This window comes from Typha latifolia, chromosome 6, assembly GCF_019914945.1.
Source record: "Typha latifolia isolate L0001 chromosome 6, TyphaL0001v2, whole genome shotgun sequence".
Lineage (NCBI taxonomy): Eukaryota > Viridiplantae > Streptophyta > Magnoliopsida > Poales > Typhaceae > Typha > Typha latifolia.
The window spans coordinates 6044765-6063110 of record NC_133091.1 but is presented as its reverse complement, the minus strand read 5'-3'; the positions used below and the strand labels follow the sequence as shown (position 1 = coordinate 6063110).

Sequence of the window (18346 nt, the reverse complement as noted above, 5' to 3'; positions counted from 1 at the left end):
GATGAAATCCTATGAGAAGGATATAGAGATCAAATCCATCACTATACAACTCCCAAATAGAAGCCTCAATGGGGCATCAATTTAATGAAACTTTAGAAACAGATAATAAGTCATAGAAATCCCTAGCTAATATAATAGTAGACACGCGCATATTATTTATTAGTACATGATTAGTATTTTATGTAAGATAAAAATATTAAGATCAAAATCCACAAATAGGTTTACTTAGTTATTTACACATGGATCAACTTAATTTGCTAATTAAGTTGAGGGACTTTTCCAAACGACCCCAAGAATTTTTCCATTAAAAAAGAAAGTTGAGGATGCTTTTACAAATACCAAGATATACAGGTATCAAACCGCAAAGTTGCTTGGAGTGGATCATTTTTCCTGATCGAGGTCTGGCCCCAAATGACCAAATGTCAAAGTGATCGGCATCCAAAATTCCACTTTTCCGGAAGCTCCCTCTTATTCCGTCCTCTCTTTTGGAACCCAATACCTCCTCTCGGAAGCTAAGGTGCGTCTCTCATATTGTACTGTTGGGGAACTACCTTCTTCTTTGTGATCGATTCTCTTGTGACTTCTCTGATTGCGATTCGGTTGGAATTGTTCGATTCTTGTTTCAATTTGATAGTACTGTCTCTGGATTATTTGTGAATCGATGTCCTGAATGTCCTGATTTTAATTAGCACGAAGAGTGAAGTAATTTGGTTGATGTTTGATTCTTTAGCTAATTGCTGGTAGCTGATCTTGCAATCCTACCATTTTATTACTGCAACATCTTCTAGGTTTTTGTGAATTTTCGGTGTATTTGGTACCTAGCTCGGTGCTTTGTTAATATTTCTGATAGGACAGATTGGTTTATTCATGCCACCAGTCCAAAGTGGAATCAACATTGTAAAGGATTGGAGAACGTGATCAGTTCTTGTGGATGAGTACATTCTCTTTTAGTGCTTCTCTTGCACGTTTGGAGCATTCGGTCTACTAGATATTAGGCAATAGAAGACAACCTATAGGTGGTAACTCAATGTATCATCCGCCCTTTAACGAGCTTTTGTATGTATGATACTTGTTCTGAAAATTTTGACCCAACTAACTGTGCATATCGAAACAATATACCCGAATAGGCAGCTTATGGATTTGCCTTTATAGGTGACTTCTAGTTCACGTGAGCGCTTATGGGTGGACATGCTGAATAGGGCATCAACATTGTGAATCTGTGATATTCATAGATATGACTTAAACCTCAGGTAAGTTTCAATTCTTGCAATTCATGGGGCTTAGGTCTGTAATGTGCTAATATGGCCCATTTAGGTAGTGGCGACCTGCTTGCACTGGGTTGTAAGCCTTGTGTAGCCATGTAGGTCATTGTTATTTATGGGGCTAAGCTGCGTAATGTGTGTCATATAGTCAATGCAGTTGCTAATGACCTGCATAAGAAAGTAAGCAGGTGATGACATGCCTACACAGATCTCAAAGCACAGTGTAGGTCCGCTGAGGCTTAAGATTGTAATGCAGGGTTCAAATTAAATGTAGATAATAAGTGAATACATACTATGTCCATAAATGATTACACATACTATACCCCAGATATAGGCAAGGTGCTAAAAAAAGATATGTACTATCACTTATTTCCTTGGTTAATACAATATTTTTATTTATTTTCTCTCTTGCATCTTTATCTTTATCCATTTCACCATAATCCAGTTTCCTATTTGGAATAAATATCATAGTATCATTAAAAATATATTAATTAAAAATTAGTAAAGTGTTATGGACAATTCTGGTATTTAGATGTTATACTTTAGAAACAAAATTATATTTATTAAAAAATGTCATTCCGTCTAGTTCCATTGGGTTAAAGATAACTTAAGGGCTTTTTTAAAGATTTGCAATGAAAAGTTGGAGTCGATTTAAATAGTTTAAAAAAGGAGGGTATGAAACAGAAATGGTGCAAAAAGGAGGGGTGAAATAAAATCTTCCCTGGAATATAAGATATATATTTAATTTAATTTATTTACTAACATATCCTTGCCATATCCATATATATTCTTTTTTAGGATTTGTTGTATCCTCATATCAATATCATATCCGTATCCGAGCTTCATAACCACACTTTTTGGAAAGTTGATATATTATATGACATTTGGCAGATAAACCTTTTCATTCCATTTTGCTTGGTTGAAATTTAGAAATCCTTAATGCAGTTACTCTGTGTGCAGTTCGTTATGATATACTGGAACTTTATGTTATTCTTTCAATTCCTTATATTTTGTTGTAAATTGTGATGCAGGGACACCTTAGCTACTTGTATTGGTGAAAGCTCAACCAAGAAACCTGGTTGACTCTTGGACTGTTGTTTTAGAAGTGGAAAGCTATACATATTGTCTTCTTTATCACCATAAACATGGTACTGACAAAGTTTCTTATTCTCCTAAAGTGGATTTATCTTTTTCACACTTGATCATCCATAATGATCCATTGGAAGAAATCTAAGTCATGGTCTGTTTCTGTCTGACAAACAAGGAGAGTCCAGTCTGATTCTTGAACGCTGGGTTTCTCACTAGACTATCATTTATGTGATAAAAATGTGGTGCAAGTTTAATCAGTTTAGTGAACTCTGTCTATATAATACTGACTTAAAATTTATACAACCCATGAAACTGGACTTCATATAAAGTAATATCCAGTAGGATTTCGCATGTCAAAGAGAATTCCTACTTCATTAGGCATTGCAACAGAGAAAATAGGTACAATGACTCAATATTACCCATATTATCTAAAACTGATGAATTAAAAAAGGAGGGTATGCAACAGAGAAAATATGTATTACACTTATATAACTGAAAGCATTATGAAAAAAATCAGTCCAAATAAATCCTTGTCTAATATGTTGATTAAGTGTGATCCAAGTACCAATGCTTACTTTTGCTTTTGAAACTTGAAGTTGAAAGCTAATGCAAGGACTATAACTTTAAGGCAATTGTGGGTTTTGTATTCAAAGTTTTATATTCGAGGGTTTTGTGGCAGATAGGATGTTGTTGCTATTTCTTTGATACTATTTGGTTGTGGATGGCCTTCTTAAATTGAGGGATGCTAGAGGCTTCTAGCGGTAAGTGGTAAGTTCAAAAGGTGAATTTAAATTTTGGCAAGAAACATAAAACAAAAGGCAAAGTGTATGACCTTTATATGATAGAAGATCTGAATGATGGTTTCTTCTGCATGGCATTGGTTTTCTTGGCCTATGGCTAGGTGATGGATTGTTGTCAAGTGATTTTGATAACATCCATCAAGACATCTCTTGCAACAACATCTACAGTTTGGAGCTCTGACGAATGCTAGACCTCTTGGATTTTGACTACTGTATTGAAGTTGTCTGCCTGCCTTGCAAAGTCATCACCCAACAATGTTTTTTTTGAGAGTTCTTAGATGGAGTAGTATTAGCAGGTTATTTCAGTCAAACTTGGGATTGGAGAAATGTCCACTAGCTTCGTCAAACTAGTAACCAACCTATTCCTCCCCGATCGACATCTCACTGTCTTACACCCGGTGCAAGACTGACTTGGGAAAACCTTAATTTTTTGGAAGCACAGATGCTTCCATAATCTTGACATGCCCATATCAAATACTATATTGGACATGCTACTTTTTTAATACTCTGAACATGTATCAGATGCTTCCTTAGTTCTTCGAAGTATCCAAATTAAAAAATAAAATAAAGTAGAATGAATATTGTGAAACTTCTTGAACACTTCTGAGAGTCCTACATTAAGATACATCAACTTGCAAGAGACTAATACTTTCTATTTCAGGTTAAATCCAGAAGGTCCTATTTGTGAAAAGTGTTAACCTTATTTGTGCGGCAAGATTTATGGATTTGCTGGTTGCAAAGATTAGGATTTCACGTCACAAGTTGACTTCCAATGATTTATTAGATCAAAATTTCTTTTTCATCTTATATTTATATTTGTAATACACTAATACGATACAAAATACATTGGACCTTTATTATTGATGGGTAGTTCTTTTAATGGATAAAGTGGAGGTATGCTTTTATTTAAATAATCAAATGCCACAACATCTTCTCGTTTAAATGAAATGAAAGTATATACTAGTATATAAGGCTATTGTTGACTGGAATGGGCCACTATATAGCTATCTTTTTATTCAGCTGTCACTGAGCAGCATGAGTGGCAGACGTCCCCCTAGTCTGCATGTGTTCTTTTATGCTATAATTTATGCTTTTTGTGAGAAATTGTCTAGGTTCTGGGAACTGGAGTCCTCATTTTAGGGTTGTTTTCATCTAGATACATGAAGTCTATTTTTCTTATTTTCGGTCAATCTCCCTTTAGGATTTTCCACAGAAGTTTCCTCTTTATCTTGGAGAAGAACAATGATCTGAGCGCTCCAGGTTTTTATCACTGATGTTCTTCTCTTCTTCTCTCTCTTTTGCATTTGACTTCTATGTTTCAAGTGAAGCATAGACACGTATTAATTGCAACTTTGTGATTGTGTGCATGCCTTGTAGTCACAGGTGGATTTATATAAATTTATAATTAAGTATTCCACCTCTTTTTCCTTCAAGAGATTCTTTATGATTGTCATTTTCCTCGTTGGATTCTTCCAGGTAGACCTGGTTACAACTTACAAGTTGATGTTGCCAAGGAAAGCTGTCAAATGCAGCAATTTAGCAATATATTTACAGTATTTCTTGCCATAAATAGAGAGGTTGATTGGTTAACCCAGCACATGACAGACCAATGGATCACAGTTATTTGTTGTTGTAATTCAGAATTTGATTTTTTTTAATTCTTTACGTACTTAAGAGATATGAAAACTATAGATAAATATACCAAAAATAAGCAGTCTAGATTGATGTAATCATGGTTGTAAATCAGTCAAAATTTATTTAAAAGAAAGCCTCTCATAAGAGGAAGACTCATTTTCCAGCCATATCTTGGTCTTTGTTTCTGTTGGTTTTGTCAGATGTCACATGTCAAGAGATATCGACTTCGTAGTTGAGAATTCTTAGAGCATTTCTACTTTGAAAATAAATTATTTGATATCAAAACCATGTGTATGCCCAACTTTACAATGGAACTCAGATCTAGGATTCAAATCATTATAAAAAACCCAGGAATCAAACCCTTTATTAAATCGTCAATTGAAGTTACCTTTATTTCTTCCCCCGATATCTGTCTTCCGATCTTAGATGTTGAGCTATGCTCCACATAAGAGTTCAATTTGGTGTTTGAGGCTCTGTTAGATTATGTTTACAACATGCCCAATGCCCATAGAAGGTCATGCCTTTTATGTTTTTAGGTCGTATCTCAATTAACATACTTAAAGAAGAGTATTTCTATATTGCGATTCTCAAGCTCTCTATTTGTTTCCTGGACTTGGAACCTTTATGTATTTGAAGTTCATGTAGGTATGCCATATTAAAATTTATATTACGCCAACTTTAATACTTTTATTGGAAGAGCATTGGTACAGTTGTAGTCTTGTAGTTGCTAGTACTTTGTAATCTTGCTTAAGCTAATTTCAGTAGTTAGATTAGAAAGAAAAGAGAAGAGAATCCAGTATCTGTCTGGTAATCACTAGTTCATCTTTTGCATCAAGTTCATCTGCAAATTTTGAAACAAGTTAACTGATAGCTTATTTTGGAGCCTAAACCCATCATCTAGTATCGATAGGTGCTGCTAGTTTTTGTCTATAGCCGAACAAGTTCAATTCTGTAGCTACCTAGACTTGGGAGGTGGTTGCTGTGTTTTATGTCTGTAGTGTGGGATGAAAATAGAACAAATATGGATCAGATAGCAGAAATAACATATTCTTATCCACTTATTTTCTCTGGATCAGAATATAGATATGGATAGAATCATAGAAAACAGTTAGCAAATTTGGTTACCATATCACTAAGATGGATATGAACCAAATGTTAGATATATCATAAACATGACTTCATTCTGATCTTTTTTACTATTTTTATAATATTTTAAACCTTATGGATATACAGATACATATTAGGACAATGTCCTTCAACCCATGCTGTATCTGAATAAGGCTATCTGGATTTGGTATGAATTCGGATATGAAGATGGATAAACAAATTAAATCCATATGTGACAAAACTTAAATTAAGATCTGGGATATGATCATATATTATCTGTCCATTCTCATCCCTATCTACGGTTTAAAAAATTTAGGGTTAGTTTTCACTCATCAAATTGCAGCAGACGACTTAATCCTGATATTAACTGGCTTTAGAGGATGAAATACAAGAGTGTTGATCTGGGTTTCCTAGGTGCCAAACAGAGCTTGTAGTTCCTGGAGAGAAAAGAGTAATCTTGAAGTAAGATTATTATTTTATCCTAGTACTTATTATTACTATATGATATTTCTGTTTCATAGCCCTGTACATTGGGAATGTCGATATCTCGAATACAGAAGATTGTTTCCATGGATATAGTTAAATTTTACTACACCAATGCCCTGTTAGATTATAACTTATAAGTTGTAGCACTAATATGAAGGACATTATGGTAGTCAAAAGTCAAAACACATTTTTTTTTTATCATCCTATTTTATTTAGTATGTTCTTATGCTGCTAATGTGGTGCAGTTTTTCTTTTATTTTTTAGTTGTGCTAATCATAAATTTAATGATTGAAATTGTGGCTAAGATCTTTAAAATTCTGTTCCAAAATAGTTATTTAAAGCTCATATAAGTGTTCTATTTCTCCCCTTGTTATAACTCAATACTGAAAAGAGCTTGGAGCAAGCTAAGACAGCAATAATAGTTAAATTGATTAGCTAGGTAGTTTTACAAGTGAAATTATATCTCAATGCTAGCTTACTGTGTAACATCACATTATAATGGAAGCATCTTATATGCACCAGGCCATGTATATTCGAGTAAAGCGCAACAAGACTACCTACTTTGTGCAGTGTGATCCATCCGAGACAACTCTGAATATTAAGCAGAAACTGCACTCATTGATTGATCAATCACCCAATAATCAACGGTTGACCCTGGTAGCAACTAATGATATACTGGATGACTCAAAGACGCTGGCAGATCTGAAGGTAATATTATATTGGCTTCCCGTACATGAATGAGAGAAAAAAAAATAGAAATCAAAGAACCATTAGGAATAGTAATTTCGTTTTCTTGTAGAAGTGGAAACTCATGAATGCATGCACATACACATACATACACCTATCTCAATATACATATATAATTTAATATCACCTATTTGCAGGTCGAAAATGATGCTATTGTGGCACTGACCCTGAGAAAAGGTACTTTTCTATTCTGATTTATTTTCTAGGTTGTATACCTTTTATCCTTTTCTATTTTGATGTATTTCTGTGTTTGTTCATATATTCTGTTTGACTGCATTCTATTATGGAAGTCCCGTACTGCTTAATTGTAATCAGGGTCAGTTTATTATTCATTACTTTGGACTTACATCTACTGTTGCCAGCCATTTGATGCAACACTTAGTTGAATACTCGTACAAATTTATTTTCATTATATCCTCCATATGCAAAATTTCTTGGATCATGCAGGAACTTGGATAAGCTTAAAAGAAAAGGCTATTTGACAAACTACTTAATTAGTCAATGATGGCAGTCCAGGGATTTCCCTTTGTAAACTTTGGCTGATGTTGCAAAGATAAGAGCTTGAATCTCTTGCGAATAATTCAAGTAGCAAACAAATCTCTAGTTCTTACAATATGGAACATCCGACACCATAATACACATGCTCCTTTTGTGGGTTGTCTACGTGGTTCTCTCTGGTGATCTATTGGTCAACATTCCCACATAGTATTAATATAATAAACTATTTATATCTAAGATAATTCATAAGCAAGAATAAAATCTAAGATAATCCATAGGCTACATCAAAGGTGATGATGCACTCAATGCCAACGTTCCAAGTCCAAAGGCGGAGGTAGTGACCAATAAGCCTCTAGAAAATACATATCCATAAATACTCAAAAGTGCAATGCGGACATAGGGGCAACATACTCATCTAATCCATAAATAGAATAGGAAACAACTAATTAACTATTTGCTATAGCTCCTCCATGAAATTGACATTGTTATCCATTAATTTGTGAAGTATTCCACCAAAAGGTGGTGAGCATAAAACCTCAACTAGTGTAATCCATGATAATCTGAGTAATATAATTCATCACAAATAGGATCTTTCATGCTCAGAAAAATAATAACAGCAATGCGTACTCATATAGATAGCAATTTATTCTTAGCTGGCTTTCATAAATCTTTGTGGTTATCGTCATCATAATTACCAAAAGTTTGTAAATAATAATGTCTAGGGCTTAGTGTTTAAAAAAGTGATTGCATCATATCATTCATATCAAATATATCTTGTTGTCTTTGAGGAGGATAATAATTAATATGTGGATCTTGTGTCTGAGGATACTGAGAGAATAATAACCAGCATATGAATCTTGTGATGACTTTAAATAATGAATACTTAATGAATCATAGTCATACAAAGCAACATCCTGATAACGACGTTGCTAATATTTTTGTACATTCTCAATTTTCAATCTCTATGCCTTCTTGACTTCTCTCAACAAATGTGGAGGGGACGATTTTATCACCAAGTGTATCATCATGATTATTAGAATTATCGCTAGCACTGGTAGCTATATTATCTCTCGCTGCCGAACAACTCGTATCAACTTCTTCTTTAGTTGTGGTCTCCCCCAATGCCTCATCTAACCATGGGTTCTCTATCATCTAATAATCTATCCTCCACTTCTCTGATTTATAGAGTCAGGGGGTTTTCTTCATCATAAACATGATTTAAATCAATCAATTGATCATTTTCTATTTTCCTTTTTAAAAATTTTTCTCCCTCAATTTCAGATTATAATGGTAGAAATCTAATTTCTCTAATCTCTCTATTGTCAATCAATTACGTATTTTGGTATGGACCAATGAGAAAGTAATCTAATTTCTTTCATGCTGTAATGAAGACATAGTTTGACTTAAGATTTTTTTTACTATTGGTGTCAAATTTGATGTCTCCACCCATCTATAAATAGACTACTATTTAACTTGACTGTAATGAGATATAGCTGCAGCAATTTTAGCTGTATTCAATTGGCTAGTTCTCAATTTATATTTCTCTATTTGAAATATATTATTCAATACATTTTATAAGAAAATTGATTATATTGAAACTTGAAATAAATAATAACAAAATTATTTAATTGAATAATAACTTACTTTTCTATCGCAAAAGATTTATTTATGAATACCTGACTATAGTCTGCTAATTACTTTCCTAACTTCTATCAAGACTTTAGTTTATTATTGACATTTGTAGAGAATTAAAATTTTGGATTAACAAAAATATCCTATAGGAATTTATAATTTAAAATTTGTGAGCATTCAAATTTTAAAATATTTAAATAAAATAAATTAATAAACTAATGCTTACCAGCAGTGTGTATATCTCTATGTAGTTTGTTCTATTTGAAATTAATCAACTTTTATCACTTCCTATAACTTTTGCCCATATTTGTTTGTATTGATTCTTTTGTTAAGTCCATAGACTCGTATAAAAAATCTATCTCAGACTTATTATCATTATCTACAAGTCGTAATACCTTGGCAAGATGCTCAAATATTGCAGTGATAATTATAATATAATGCCAAAATATATTTTCAAGAGCTATGTTTTTCAAAGCTTTATCTAAACTTTGATCTTTAGGTTTCATATTCTTAAATTTTGTAGACCACTCTGATAGAAATACCCGTATAATTTTATCTATATATTGTATTATGCTCTCCAATGCTAGAAAATGAGTAGCAAATCTAGTGAGGCCGGGTCTGATAATCCCTCTACCACGAGTCATCTATCTAAGCAAATTAAGAACCTATCACGGGGCCCAACCTTCTCATGGTAGACGAGATCCACACGAAGATTGAAGACATATAATTTGAGAGCATTGGAGGGTATGGAAACCACCGTAGACACCTTGAGGATAAGATAGTTGGAAGCGTGGTGGATTGATGCGAACCGAGTCAGATTGAATCACATCAAGGGGAGATTGGGCTCAATGGATTGAGTCTAGTTATCTTATCTGCTTATTTGCTTTAGTTAGAGTCTTATGTTAGAATTTGTTGGTTAATTAATTTAGCTTTACGCAGTTTTGGGAAAATATTCAAAGGATATTCCACAGATACCAAATGTTATGAAACCACTTGGAGAAGATTGAAAACGTCTTGATCTACAATTTCCGTATTCAAGGTTTCTCCAGATTCAGACTCTATCTGTGGCAGAACGAAGAATCAATCCGAGAAGGATAAGAAAGGCTGATTTAGCTAAGTCATATTTATCTATAGGTCATGTTTATCTCTTATGTAAGAACTTAAATGCAAGCTAGTTAAGTCATGTAAGCCACTAATGCAAGTTCAATTAAATCATGTAAGCCTCTAAGATAAGTCATAGTTCGAGTCGTATAAGCCTTTAAGGCTAGTTCGAATAGAATTCATTGTACTCGACCTCTATATATAAAGGGGCTGGAATTGAATGGAAGGAATATTGAGTTAAGTTAAATTTATTTACCTTGCATTACTTATCGTCCTTATCTTTTATCGTAGCCGTTAAATCGTCATTATCTTTCTAGGAGTAGATCTAAGTTAGAAACCATAATTCTACCTCCAACCCATAGCCACCATCACCTCCAGCAACCACCCTATTTTATGGCCGTCCACCACCACCCTTGGCTGTCCGTCACCCTCCGACGACCGCCGCAACGTCGGATACTTACTATTCCACCCCGTTCTGATCTTACTCCGCTATTTTAATTATATCTTTCCCACTAGACATCTGATTGATGTGAAATCAAAGCCATTAGAATCCTATCTCGTGAGGCTACTATCACCTAAATTTTCATAATCATCCTATGGACGGATCATTCCAGATCTGGTCCGTAACATTGGTACCAGAGTCGACGTTCCTCGGACAATGGTGAACACATGATCTAAAGCTAACCTAGGGGAGATCGCGGCTATGGAGGACTAAGAACTTGTCTCCATCCATGTGGAGGTTTCCTTAGCACCACCAACAGTAGACGACGAGTTGCTGGTGTGGGCGAAGACATTTTTTAAAGATCTTTCTAATGAGGTCACTAGATCCATCACGGAGGCTATTCAAGCCTTGGCGACAGCCCTCTTGACTTAGCACAGTCATCTACCTCTGAATCAATATATTTAGTAACACTATCTTTTGAACTATGAGGCGGAACACTAGGCTTTACTAATTTTATAGCATTCATCATGGTGTGATAATAAGGGCTATCGGCTATATTGAAAGAAATATGATTGTAGAAGAAAAATTTAGAGATAGCATATCAATATATTTCTTTGCACTTTATATTCCTTTGAGAGTTGTCTTGATAATAGTCTGTTTATGATCTCTTTTTCTCTAAAAATATATATCTATCGGTCCAATATTTTCAGACTCTGTTGTAAAGCTCGTAACAATAGAAGTTTCAGAACTACTACTCCCTGCATATGAACTGATCTAAATCTTTGAAAGCTACCACCAAGTCCACCACTGTTTCTTCTTATCTCCTCCTTGCTTTATGTATTTCTGTTTTCTTTTGTTGCCCTCCTCATCTGTCTTTTCTCAACATTCTCTCCACTCTACTCACTGTTATCATCATCAATATTTTCATGGTCATGCATCAATTCTTGATAAATCATTGACTCTCTTTTTTGTATAGTTTGTTTATCCTTATTTTTTTCCTATTAGATGAGTCAACATTTCTCTTTTTGACTTTCAAACTAACTTAAGTGAAGCTCTACTATATTTCCTTGTCTTCCAGCCAAATGTTCTTCCAGACGACTCACACTGCCATTCATTTCCTTTTCACACCAGTTGCATTTGACACGCTTTTTGTCTTAGCTAAGAGCAATGCAATGTTGCCGGCCAAAGTCTATATCTTGTGACTTCTCTTTTGGGGCTATTTTAATTTTAATATAAACATTTAAATAGAAATCAAATTAAAAATAGAAATTATAATTCAGAAAACTAAAAATATAATTTCATCAAATTAAATAATTCAGCAAATATTTAATCTCAATTTTAGCAAATTAAATAATTTAGAAAAAAATTAAAAATACAATTTCAGCAAATATTTAATCTTAATTTCAGCAAATTAAATAATTCAGGAAAAAATTAAAAATATAATTTCAGCAAATTAAATTATTTAGCAAATATTTAATCTCAATTTCAGCAAATTAAATAATTCAGTAAATATTTAATCTCAATTTCAGGAAATTACATAATTCAGCAAATATTTAATCACAATTCAAGCTAATATTTAATCTCAATTTCAGCAAATTAAATAACTCAGCAAATATTAAATCACAATTTCAGCAAATTAAATAATTCAGCAAATTTTAATCACAATTTCAGCAAATTAAATAATTCAGCAAATATTTAATCACAATTTCAGCAAATAAATAATTCAGCAAATATTTAATCACAATTTCAGAAAATTAAATAATTTAACAATTATTTAATCACAATTTTAGTAAATTCAGCGAAGAACAATTTGGATTTTAGAGAGTTATTATGTGAAAAAAAATCAGTAAAGAAAAAAAGAAGAGATTAGAGAGAAGAAATCAAAAGAAAAAAGTTTTTTTTTGACTTTCACCAAACAGAAGAAGAGATTAGAGAGAGTAAAAGAAATTATAAAACTGAGAGAAATTTTTTTAATAAAATTAAAAAATTATATACTGGAGTTCGTCGGAGTTTGGTGCACTTAGATCTGCGTCACTGAAGTTTGTCGGAGTTAGTCGAAACTAGATCTCTCCATTAGAAAGAGAGAAGAAAAAGAGAGAATGAGTGAAAGAGAGAAAGAGAGAGAGTGAGAAGAAAAGAGTAAATAGAGAAAGAGAAAGAGAGTTCTATCTCAGGGACATCAATAGACAATAATCAATGTCCTCGGGTGGGATCTAGGTCGGATCCATAATGGATCTGGCTCAGTTTAATCAAAACTGACTGATCCCAATTCGGATCAGCTTGGATAGGGATTGGGTTTGGCAGATCCGATGAACCTTAATTACAAGTAATGCAACATTAAAATATAATAATCCCTTTAATGAACTATGTGAATAGTTTAAAGAACTACAAATAAGCCTCATAATAAATGGTATCAATATTAATAATTCTAAACTAAAAATTAGTTAATGATTATAGCGTCTCTGTAACAATCACTGCAATTAGGTTAATTTAATGATACTGAAATTTATAGTAAGATTATTACTAATGGTATACATAAATGTAGACTAATTTATAGTAGCTCAATCCATGGTTCTCAAAATCAGCCAATACAAGTTGAATTGGCCGATCCGGACCCGAAATCATTCTAGTGATCTGTTTCAGTCTAGGATTGGTAAGTTCCGGCCATACCGATAGAAACTAAATTTTTTTAAGATTCAGTTTGAATCAAAATATATCTAACCTATAATTAATGTCCTCAACTGTCTTCTTTTCAAGTTTTTAGTTTTTTCCTACATCTCTCGCACACTCCCCTCTCACCCCTCACACTTCGCTAAGCTCATCCAATGGCTAATCCGGTGAACTCCTCTGGCTACTCCATACTCTAGTGAACTCGGGTGCATTTTTTTTCCTCATTTCTCTTCTCTTTTTCATCCACCTTTTAACTTTCTTTTTTCTTACTACTACGTAACAACAATGAAGAGAGTAGTAATTTGGAGGTATAAAAAGTTGCTAAATTAAGTGAGAATTCATCAGAGGTTGAGGGAGTTTTTTTTTAAGCTTTTAGGTTCATATATGACTAATTTTACTTTCTTATTTTTTTCTTTATTTTTTCTAAATTTTTAAAATAATATTTAGAATTTTATGTAATTAAATATAGTTTGATCCAATAGAAGCAGCCACAATATGTATCATTTTTTCTAACGACCGTTTCTAATCCCGACTGAATTTTGCAACCTTGGTTCAATCAATACAAATAATAGTTAGTATAGATGAGCTAATAATTTTAAGACAATGTAAATATAGGATTTTGTAAGATGTGATAAATAACTGGAATGTAATTTAATATTATTAACCCAAATTAACATTTGAGCAGGAATTGAAATAAAATAATTTAGGAAATACATAAACCAAGTAATATTTGAAAGAGAACTAGAAATTGGGCCAGGTTGTAGGCTTGGCCCACAGGATCCACAATTTGGCTGACTTATATTGCAACTTGCCGGCCAACTTTTGGGTTAGGCCAATTAAAACCCAATACCAAACCCAAACAAAAAAGGAAAGTAAAGAAAAATAAGGAGAAGAAGAAGATGGGAAAGATACATAACAAGAGGATGTGCGAAATTGCTATTCGGAACTGGAGACGACTTAGGACTAGGTTCTGAAGCAAGCAGGGAAGTAGTGAGCACGAAGACAGCCTTCATGGTAGACAGCCATGGAGATCATCATCCGGTCATAACGAGGCACAAGGGACCCAAGCGAAGATTTAAACATTTTCACCATAGGGAGAGAAATGAAACCAGCTAAAGAGATGGCAGCGGCAATGACTGCAGTCCGTTATGAGGTCTGAAACCGTCTATAGGAGGCTACATGGTAGCCTCTCTGGAGAGTCTTCAACATCGGTGATGGGTGCCAATGGGCAAAAAAACTGAGGGAAACGCATAAGCCCAATGTGCGGTCAGCCGAGGGTCGCCAATACTTCAGCGATGCACAAATCTTGACAAGCACCTATTGTCGAAGAGTGATAGAGAGATATAGCTCCGATGGTCATATAGTGGAGGTGAAACCTACAGTTTGACTTAGTTGGATAAGGAGTTGAAGTCAGTGAAGTGTCGAGCTTCTTGCAATGGCAAGGTGAGAGAGTGGGAGAGGAGGACCAGCTCAACATGCTGGATATGTGCGCCTGTGGCCAGCCACAACAAACTATGGCTGGTCACCCACATGCTAGATTGAGCTACAACCATTTGGTTAGGCTACTTAGGATCTTTTGTTATTTTGCTTAGCAATCAGGTATTTCTAGTAAAATTTTACAAGGTGATACTGATTTTTATCTTAATGATTAGCTAAAATCAAACTGGTCCCCACCTACTAAAGTTCTTGGGGTGTGTGCCTCCTGATGAACCAGTTGCTTTAAGTTTCTTCAATGATGTATCGGGGAGGAATCTCTTGTCCAGATTCTCATGGCAACGTTTGGAGGTTTTGCATGTTGTTTACTATTTAGAGTGATTTATTTAATGGGCCATCTTGGTTATGTTTTGGTCTTTACTTTGTGGGCGAAGAGGCACGGTTAGACCAAGAGAAAATCCCCGAGTTGCCCCTTTTGCAGATCTAGGTGTATGCCCATGGGACTCTTCTACTAGGAAATCCATGTAGAATTTGTTCTTCTTAAGAAGAATATAATATTATAATTTCTTTTAATAGGTATTGTTCTATATAAATTGAAAACAAGTTAACAACATTTTTGCTGCCTTCTGTTAGCCAAGATAATTATTTGTATCATTATGTAGACTCCTCTTAGCTAATAGGTATGAGATAAGTATAAGCTACAGTTAAAGAGTTCTGGACCCTTGGTCAAATAGGTTTCAAGGATGTCAGTGAATTTTGGCTGGTTGAAGTTTGTTGAAATGATTGGTTGGCAAGGATTCTTCAAGGGTTAAGCATATAATTGAAGAGATAAATTAGGCTAAAGAGTTAATGTGAATGGTTTAGCCAGAAGAAAGAAAAAATATGTAGAATTTTGGCACTTGGGTTGAAATTATGCATTTGGTTCTGCAACATGACTGTCAGTTTTACACTTTATATCAAACTGCTGAATTCTGCGACTCTGTAAAGTTCATACTGGAGAGTTTGCTCAAGCTATATGTTACTGATCTGCAAAATTTGTTTCACTTGGGAGTCTTAACCATATCATACGTGTTATTAACCTTGAGGTTGACAAGGGACGATCATAGATGGCAAGTTCATCTTTCTTCAACATGGATTACCTCAACCAAATTAAAGACAAACTTGGAGAAGGTTCTTTTATATTCCTATTGAAGCAGCAGACAATATTATATGATTTGCTTTGGTATAATCATTAAACATTGTTGGTCTGAGATAAATATTTGGATTCTATAACAATATTTAGAATCTCATGTGTATTTCACGACATGGAAGGCATTCTTCATATTAAAGTTGCTTGACGTTTATTACTTGATCAAGGACAAAGACAAGCAAAACATTTAACCTAAAACCAAAATTATTTCTCCTGAGAGGTAATTCTGATCCAAATATCCAACACTCTAAGCTTCTTTTTTCCTCCTTTAGGAAAGGATGAGTAAACCAGCATAATTTGATTGATGAAAGACTGAAAGTATAGTGGGAATTCTCAGCTTTTTTGTGATTTCATTGAGGATTTCTTAAAGCAGCTTGGCGTAGCTGATCTTGAGCAATGAAAGATCCTTTAGATAGAGGGAACTAAGAATTTAGACCCCTTTCTAAAGGTTAATTAATAAAACCATAAAAGTTGTCGCGGCAAACATGCATATACATTATGCTTCTTCTACTGAACTTAAAAAGCAGTGGCTGTCATGTCCCATTCACTATGAAGGGATTAGGTGGTTTTGGTATGGAAAAGGAGGGCAAAGAGGAGTTATTGTCTCAAACTTCTAAGACAGATTATTTGTTGTGGTTCTGTCACTTCACTGTTTGAGAACATATTCTAAAGATGGAAGCTAGCTCATGCATTAGTTGCTTATCTGCTTACTACATATGTCTCTGGATTTGTTGTAGTTCTTCGGAAGAGTTGGCTAGGTCCTATCTCTATCTCTCTAATCTCAGTTTGTGTATATGTGAGTGGGCATGTATATGTGTGGCCTCCATGGAAATTGCCCTACAAGGGTTTTAATACCTAGGCTTGTTGACTTTGAGTAGTGGATTGGCAACCAGGTTGAATGAGATGTATAATATCCTTTGAGTCCCTACCTTGGATCCCTTAAATATTAGAGAAGACTAGCAATGACAAGAACTGGAGTCAGAGAAGTTATAACAGTAAAGCTTTTAGATTCTTGGCTCTAATTTTTAGATCTTTCTTAAGTTGTCTCCAGCTTAAATCTTTTCAGTCATCATTTGGATGTATTATCAATCCTAAATCCATGATGAAGGTCCAACAGATTATTTTCTGCACCATGAAATAAATGTACACCATCCTAAAAGGTAGTCTATGCAGAGGCATATGCATTCACAATCTTTTGGCTGCACGGCATTAAAGTAACCCATGTAGAGCCCCATCCTTCTGTCTGGTTTACTGCATGCACCTTACTGGAGGAATTAGTATGACTAAACAAGGGTCACCACGGATTAAATTGGTTTTAGATGTTAATCCGAGTTAGATGCCCTGGATTAAATAATTGTAGCTGTTATGAAAAAAAAAAAGGTGGCTTCTCTATTCTTTCGGTTCCTCCATTCATGAACATGTATAATGATTTATTACATCATTCCTGTGTCTTCTATTCTTTGTTATATCCATCTATCTCTGTCAGTTTTATGCGGCTTTCCTAATGTATATTTTTGTTTCTCAGATGAAAACGAATTTGAGGAGGTTTATATTGCACGTCCAGAAGATTTCACATCATTTTCATAATACAGAATGCCAAATTCTCTGGCTACCATTTGCATGAAGCAACATTTTAGTATGTAACATGCATTTTATCTTCGGAAATTTGTAATCTGATCTCACCAACAATCACTCTGGGAGCTATATGATTATAAACACCATGTGGAGTGACAGTTCACTTTAGATACCATTGCCTATCTTTTTCTTTTGCTTTTATGCATTAATTGTCATGTTTATGTAGTCCCTCTCTGGATTTATTGCATCATATGAATTTTAAAGGCGGTCTACCTACTGTTACGACTTGGCAAGAATTTAGTTTCTATCTACATAAGATCAGTGGAGTTCTTGGTTTCTTAACTTAGTATCAGTTATCTATTTGATCCATTGGGGTATATATTTGTTGTACGCAAGCAAGGTAAATAGTCAAAATTTTGCACTGTAGTAGTGCAAAATTTTGTACTGTAGTAGTGGCTACTGAAGAATGGAGTCGTGCAATAAGAATCATAGGATGCATATAGACAAGCTTTGTAGATTGCCGAATCAACCTGTGCCCAGTTAAGAGTAAAGTTTTGAACTCAGAAACCATACCAAGAATCTGTTTGATCTGCATGATTTGATCTGCATGTTGGTAAATCCACTAGTGCAATATTTTTTTTTGTTTTTTTATTTTTTTAAAGAAACAGGGACAGACCCT

The 18346-nt window shown here is 34.1% G+C and overlaps 1 protein-coding gene across 3 annotated transcripts; it reads left to right on the top strand.

The window, feature by feature from the left end:
* The first annotated feature begins 361 nt into the window (after window positions 1–361).
* Window positions 362–17835, top strand: LOC140791548 (uncharacterized). 3 transcript variants are annotated; one of them, XM_073142179.1, is made up of 6 exons: window positions 442–517; window positions 1153–1250; window positions 2294–2410; window positions 6902–7087; window positions 7264–7303; window positions 17618–17835. In XM_073142179.1, exons 3-6 carry the CDS (start codon window positions 2408–2410, stop codon window positions 17677–17679), a joined length of 291 nt encoding a protein of 96 aa, XP_072998280.1. In that variant the 5' UTR covers window positions 442–517; window positions 1153–1250; window positions 2294–2407; the 3' UTR covers window positions 17680–17835. The 3 variants fall into 3 exon arrangements, with proteins under 3 accessions (XP_072998278.1, XP_072998280.1, XP_072998281.1); XM_073142177.1 differs by lacking the exon at window positions 1153–1250 and having other exon boundaries at window positions 362–517; XM_073142180.1 differs by lacking the exon at window positions 1153–1250 and having other exon boundaries at window positions 515–599.
* Window positions 17836–18346: the final 511 nt, after the last annotated feature.